This window comes from Penaeus chinensis, chromosome 10, assembly GCF_019202785.1.
Source record: "Penaeus chinensis breed Huanghai No. 1 chromosome 10, ASM1920278v2, whole genome shotgun sequence".
NCBI classification, from domain to species: Eukaryota; Metazoa; Arthropoda; class Malacostraca; order Decapoda; family Penaeidae; genus Penaeus; species Penaeus chinensis.
In genome coordinates, this window is record NC_061828.1 from 18124009 (window position 1) to 18131508 (window position 7500).

The window sequence follows — 7500 nt, forward strand, 5'->3', positions numbered from 1 at the left end:
GTTTGTGAATCTATCTTATGTTAATGTTACCGTTTCTTTATCAATGGACACTCATATGATATAGCTTTCCCTAAGGCCTCCAATTTCATTGTCGTGTGCCGGTCTTGTTCAGAACGACGGTCACCCGCAACACCATTCCCGAGTGGGCAGCGGTGTTTGCTGGTGGCCGGCACGGCGACCTTCCAGACTGCTCAGGGGACACAGTAGGCCTACGCAACTTACATTTGACAATGCGAATCGAGTGCACAGAACAGTCGCTCATGGCGCCAGCAATTTCTTCCTTTCAGCGAGTCCACGTACGGGAGAAACAAAGGATCGAAGTAGACCTACTATTACGTGTTAATTGCAACGGCCTTCTCTTCGTCCACGCCTCGTGAATCAAACCGTCACGCGCACGCCATAGATGACGGTGTATTATCTTGCCATAAGAACATGTAAAGAAGAATTACAAAGTCGCCCAAGGCTGCCCGAGCAACGCCGCCTTCATCTACCTCCTTGTCGCATTCTCAAGGTGACGAACAAAAAGTGCCACGTCACCCGCGGGAATGTGCGGTGGCACTCGTCGTCGCGAATTCCGAGCGTGACGGTCGGTCGCTGGCGGTAACAGACACCGGCAAAGAGTCGAAACACTTTGTATATTACGAGTGAGAAAAGGGCTTGGCAACACCTACTCTGCCAACATCGCTCTCTAATCACTATACTTGCTGTGGTCTCGGGAGAACGCTGTGAGGCGGAACGCTAAAATGAGTACAAAAAAATGAACTCCAAAAAAGCGTAAGTGCATAAACGCCGCCCTAATGAGTAGCACGTGTGCAGGTGAGCCCCAGCAGTAGACGAGTCGACAGAGATGATAATGGTCGCAAACAAACACACAAGGAGAAAGACGTGGCGGAAGGACACCCGGAGAAAGTAGAAACGGAAAACAATCGAGTGAAAAACACAATACCTGAACAAATGCGACGAAGGTAGAGCGTAATATACATGATTCCACCAAGATACGAAGACCTCGACCTAAACCACAAGCAAAATATTCTAGGCGGACTGTCCAAGAAAAGAATGACGAAGAGTAATCTCTGTTTATCCCAATTCTCGGGAAGGAGAGATTTCAAGGGTAATGGAGGGCGTCGGGGTAAGGGAAGGGGGCACACCTGTGACCTTGAACCTCCCGTTGGCTCGCCCATAGCCACGGTATTCGTCATGAGTTCCCGCTGGGGTGGGAAGTTCTGCATCCGAGGAACATTTCTCTCATTCATGACAGCTCTTTGTAGAAATTATTGTAATTCCAGAAGGTAACATTGCAGCGTAATCGCCTCGCTTAAGAACTATTCTTAGCGGCACGAAACGTGACGGAACTGTTCTGCTGAACATTCAGAATTAATATTATTAAAATCCGACACAGAAAAAAAAGTCACACGAGATAGCCGTGGAATGAATCCAATGAAATTTCGCGGAACCATTTACTTTCAAACTCTGTGATACTGAATGACTTGTTAAACGTGCAACAATACGTTTTGTTATCATCAGCTAGATACAGAATCTTTGATGGGATAATCGAGCACTGTGTAATGAGACCGCCCCTGGCCCAGGCCATTGTCCAATAAGATAACTAGTATCGGTGATTTCCTAAAATCTCCGTCGACAATAACATGGTGTTCCGCAGGAGAACTCAGTGCTCAGTCACCTCATGTGTAAAAACACAAAACCTTTCCGTTTCAAAATGAGGTATATAATACTGGAAAAGACAATTATGCTGATGCTACAAACGCAGTCCTTTTTCTATGAATCTAAACACGGACGCTTTAAAGGATCCCATTTAAGCCGAGGGAGCGGCATCCCGGGTGTCGATCACACCATCCCCAGCATGGCCCCCTCCCACACTCCCCGCCCTTAATCCTAGCATCCCGGATTCTACCTTCCTCGGCCGCCCTCCAGCCCCTCCCTATCACCTGGCTTCCTTCCAGCCCTCGGAGGGCCTTCATCACGCCCTCCGCAAGTCCACCGTGGCCCTCGCACTGGGCCTCACAATCCCTCACAAGGATCCTGCCCCATCGCTCGCCCTGACCCTTTCCTATCGAAGAGCAAAGGAGTCTAATGAATGATTCCGATTTCAATTTTACTTAACTTTGGCTAAGGAAAAGAAAGATTTGTATCCCGTAATGACTCGTCCTGGTGATTCCCGCTCGTCTGGCTGGCGTAGCAGGGCGTGTCCCTTAGTCAACAGCGCTTGGAGTATCGTTCACCTGCCCGTGACACTGAGCAGTCACTCGCGTCAAGGCCTATTTAGCGGGGTTGGGGGGGGGGGGGGGGGATTTAGCGGAAAGAGTGGTGGAGCGTATTTGGCGGGGAGAGTGGGGTTAGTGTAGGGGGGTGAGGGAGATTTAGTTGGGTTAGTGGGGTAGGTGAAGTATGGGGGGATTTAGTGGAGGAGAGTGATGTTAATGTAGGTGGGGGTGAGAAATATTCAATGGGGAGGGTGAGGCTGGCGTCGATGAGGGGGGTGACGAATTATTCGGGATAAGTGAGGCAGATGGGGGGAGGAACCGATATGCAACGTGGGACTAAAGTGTTCAAAGGGCGAAGATTCGCGCTTATCGTGTCGTATCCCTTAATGCTGCTGAGACTGAGCAGGTGGGGCCAACGCTTCACTCTTCTGCCTGCTCGGAGGATTCGCCAATTCATTCACTTCGAGAACCTCCTCCAACCCGTCCCTTTTCTCGTACAGCTAGAGTGACTATTCCGAAAGCAACACAAACAGGTCGTAACAACCCGAGTGACGTTAGAGAGCAGCCAGGCCCTCTCGCCAGAGCTCACCACCAGGGCCCACCACGGGGCATACACCGTTCTGCCCTCCCACACTTACCAGGGCATTACCATATCAAAAGGCACGCCGCCGCCTCCCACGCCTGCCTGGGGGAGTGTGTCCTGGGTGCTTGGATGCTGGGGAGTCCTAGCACGCGTTCCCATACCTGTCAAAATCACGGCGAAGGCAATATGCAAAGTAAGAGCGACTCCTTTCACTATCATTAGGAATAGGTGAAGATATATCGCAGCGGCCGGATAACGGAGAAGAAATTGCCAAAGAAACCGACGATGTTTTTCTTTCATTATATGATACATCATTTTAAGTCATATTACTAGATTGAATATCATCTGCGATTTAAACAGATATCATTCGAGTAAGAAAAGTAAAAAGAAGAGAAATAACTTGATCCCACAGAAATAATAATGTACACTCCAACGCAGTGCAATCAGTACTATAGAAAGCTAACATAACCGTAATAAGAGTCAGCTCCTCCCACCTCTCTGACTTGCAGCTGCTATGATAAAGTGCCCCGCAATGCCCTGCAGTGCCTGGCTCGCATCATCTGAAGGAGGGGCATGCCACCTCCTGCGCCCCTAACCAAAAGTTACCCCATATTAGGCCAACGTATACAGCCAATCGATATCCCTCTTTATTCATATCATCCACCTGTGCCTCTTTCAATATTATTATTGAAAACCGCTATTTCCGTCGAATCTCACTCCTTACAAGATAACCTCAAAATCTTGAACATTCTTCAGACACGCAATCGTCTACACCATACTGCCGAAACCCAGATATCAAGTCTATACACCAACGTTTATGCTACAGACCCTTTCTCTTTACTGCTTCATAACGGAATTTTACTCAGATGAAGTAGTTAAACGAGAAGGCATTTGGCATATACGTTCGTTTCTTTATTATTCACAACGTTTCACCTGAATACCCTCTCTCTTTCACTCGGTTTCAAATTCATCCTCTCTCTTAAACACAATTATCGTTTTTTTTGTTCAATTGACAAACATTTATTCTGACTCCTCTTTTTTTATTTTTATGCCTATGTATCTATTCCCTAGTTATCATTTTCCTTCTTGCTTGTTTCATACCATTTCACAAAGAAATATTATGAAATCATGACTGCTTTCTGGCCCATTAACGTTTGTTTATTATACTGCAGCACTACCCCTCGCCATCCACCACCATTGAGTCGTGAAGAGAGAATGGCCCCTCGAGAATTAAATCATCGCCAACAAGGAACTTCCGCGTTTGAATGTCTCTATTACACATTCCTTATTTCGTATTACCTGCTGCAAATTATTCCCGCAATTAACATTTCTCACCAATAATGTAATCGCGGTTAGGCACGTCTACACAAACACACGTTTAACAATCCATCCTATTGGTGAAACCATCACAAACCTGTCACATGATTTTCCTTCGTCAACATTCGGTCCTTCTTCCTCAGAATGCGTTTCTCCGTCGTTCTCGATTTCCTCAGTGTCGGTGTGTGTGTCCTCTTTGTCGCCATGCGATTCCCCTCCGTTTTCCTCGAATTCCGGTGTGTCGTCGCCGTGTTCCTGCTGGAGGGATCCCGCAACTGGAGGGACCCCCTCCGGGGCCGCCTCGCTCTCACCTGCGCCTTCACCCGCGACCTCTTCCCGCGCGGCTCTCACGTCCCTCGCGCACAGGGGGCAAGCCTTGGCCGCGGCGCGTCTCGCTTCGTTCCTTTCGCACACCGAGCATCCGCCCACTCTCCTCAAGTACTCGTCGCCCTCCTCGTCCTTGAAGCGGATGATGGAGTTCTTCTTGAGGCTGGCGTCGAGGTCGGGCGTCTCCAGGCCCTCCAGGTCGCTGTCCTTCCTCCTCAGGATGGCCTGTATAACATCATCGTCCCCCGTCACGACGTCTACAGCGTCTCCCTCGCAGATGATTCCGGGGGATGGCTCCCGCACCTCGTCTTCGCCGTGAAGGCAGTAGTCCGTGCGGGAGTGGCGGAGGGGCGGAGTGAAGGACCTGGGCGCTCTGCAGGTCTCCGGCAGGCTGAGGCTCTTCACCAGAGGCTGGGACAGCCTCCGCGTGGGTCGAGGCCCTTTCCTCTTGAAACTAAGCTTCCTCTTCCACATGGTGAGGGTGCTAGGTGTAAAGCACAAAATGGCCTTGTCTGTTACAGCATTCGGCTCAGGTGTATCCTATACACCAGCAAAAAAATCCCTGTTAGACAGATGAAGTCCTGTTTGCTTTTGCACTCGTGCACAAAGGTCTATACTTCGTGCACAAAAGTCTATACTTCTCAAAGGACCGAAAAAGTTCTTGGGTTTGGTTCCGCTATTCAGTTTCTGGTTTTCTGGGCCGCAGCCATTACGCTCAGCTATCAAATAATTGGCCCGCCGTTTTTATTCCATCTCCAATCCAGTTCAGATGTGAAATTACACGTAAACACTAATTGACAACTGGAAAATTTTGTAACACTGGGAACTCCGCAGTGAGACAACGTCCAAAGCACTCTCTTTTGTTCATAAACACGGATCACTTAAACGTACATACACCGTGGAAAAGTACTAACATAACCCTCATACGGAATAAGAGAAGCGTGTAAACTTTAAAAAAAACGGTAAACATCAGCCAAAGGCAACGAAAGAGAAAAATATCTCTACTGAGTGAACACCCATCGAACACCACAGACGAAAGTGGACTGGCACTCCGGCTGGCACTCCGGCGATAAGAGCAACCGCCGCCGGATATCGCGCTATCTGTGCTGTCCATCTCCCTTGTTAAAACACTAACAAGCCTTTTCTACGGAATGACACTATCGCTGGATCTGCTGTGACCTTTTGCCTTGTAGCTGTTACAAAAATGGCCTGCTCTTATGACATGAGAATAACTCGGCTGAGATAAGATATTGCAAAGAATCTACTTTGAACTTTAATTTTTAAAAATGCTGAGTTTAGCTAAGGTATGATTTTCGAAACTAATTCTTCAAGCAATAAAGAGGATACATAACAATTCGGAAAATCAGAAAATCCAAATCTCACCGGAAACGTAACATACATAACAGTAGAGAGAATTAGCAAAACAAAACAAAACAAAATCCTTTGCCTCCCTGCCCCAATCCTTCTGATCTTATCTCCAATTTCTTCAAGTTAATCCTTGTCAGACCCCTCCCCCCCCCGAAAGCGCTAAATCCCTCTCGCCTTAGCACAAGCCCCAGCCTCCGACCGGCCTGTGCGAGAGATGCTGGGCGTGTTCCCATCCCATCAGAGCGAGGTCAAACGCGGGCTGACCTGCGTGACCTCTGCCACACATCTTACACCAACCTACGAGCTTCTGCGTGTTACCCATACCGATGCCGAATCTACATGAGCTTGCGTGCCGACTGCGTGTTCAATCCCGCCTTTACAGGGTCAAACCAGTCCCCTTCCAACCCTTCTACTAACCCCATACCAGCCCCCTGCCAGCCCCGTGATACAAACAACAAGATCGGGCTACCGTACGGCTCGGGTTCCCCCCTTGCCTGACACGATCATGTAATATGCATGAACTTGCTCATGCGCGGATGCCTTCGTATTCCATCTCCCTTTATGATCAACTGATGCTGAATAAACACAGCGACGCAGCATTTCCAAGCTAGGATGCGTGTTGCGTGTACAAGTGGCTCCCATGCATCCGCCGCGTGTAACCTGTGCTCTTGGAGTTCCGATACAGGATGTTGGTACATAACTTCGAGAAATTGTGTGTGTGTGTGTGTGTGTGTGTGTGTGTGTGTGTGTGTGTGTGTGTGTGTGTGTGTGTGTGTGTGTGTGTGTGTGTGTGTGAGTGAGTGAGTGAGTGAGTGAGTGAGTGAGTGAGTGAGTGAGTGAGTGAGTGAGTGAGTGAGCGAGTGAGCGAGTGAGAGTGTGTGAGTGTGTGTGTGAGTGTGTGTGTGTGTGTGTGTGTGTGTGTGTGTGTGTGTGTGTGTGTGTGTGTGTGTGTGTGTGTGTGTGTGTGTGAGTGTGTGCGCGTTTACGTGACTAATTGTGTGAACGTGTATGAACGTGTGTGTGGACGTGTGTGTGAACGTGAGTGTGTACGTGAGTGTGTTCGTGAGTGTGTACGTGAGTGTGTACGTGAGTGTGTGTGAGTGTGTGTGAGTGGGGGGGGGGGGGGTGTAGAGAGTGCGTACATACCTGCGTCCGTGGGTCTGTATACTCAAGTATATACTTATTTGAGAATTTAATGCGAGTGAGTATATGCCTGTGCGTGCACATATGTTAGCCAATCTCGGTACTGACTTTACTAACCTTTCCGACCCAGCTGTCATGTCATGATAGCCCCCACCTGGCTTCCTGAGTTCCCCAGATGTTGCGTCCGGCTTGGCACCCTCCATTCCCACCCCCCCCCCCCCCCCCATCTCGCCAGCGTGAAGGCTCCGACACTAACAAGACAATGACCATCACTCTTACCTTTTGGAAGGCGTGAAGCAGGTGACCTTGAGGTAGTACCTGGAGAAGGCGGTGGGCAGGTGGTGCGGAACCGCCTCCTGGTACACCACCACCTGTTCTGAGCCCAGCCCGAACATGTGTCTGCCGGCACTCAGCTGGTCAACTCAAGTCCCGAGAAGGCAGATGGTTCACGAGCTCACGGGTGAGGCACGGGGGGGCATGCCGACCGCCGACCCCAGCGCCGCCTGCTTCTGGTCGCCGTCAAGCGCCTCCTCCTCAAGA

At 49.5% G+C, this 7500-nt stretch overlaps 1 protein-coding gene across 4 annotated transcripts in view; it reads right to left on the reverse strand.

Annotated features, from left to right (window-relative positions):
- LOC125029401 (IQ motif and SEC7 domain-containing protein 1-like) overlaps nucleotides 1–7500 on the reverse strand; it is a 427743-nt gene that overhangs the window by 186961 nt on the left and 233282 nt on the right. The window contains exon 2 of one of the 4 annotated variants that reach the window (XM_047619240.1): nucleotides 7240–7500. This exon is cut by the window's right edge and continues 276 nt beyond it. The exons of 2 other annotated variants lie outside the window; for them this stretch is intronic. In XM_047619240.1, coding sequence (XP_047475196.1) covers nucleotides 7240–7355 — 116 coding nt within the window. In that variant the 5' untranslated portion in view covers nucleotides 7356–7500. Of the gene's footprint in view, nucleotides 1–4219; nucleotides 5488–7239 lie in introns of those variants that run through there. One more of the 4 variants, XM_047619235.1, reaches the window with a different exon arrangement.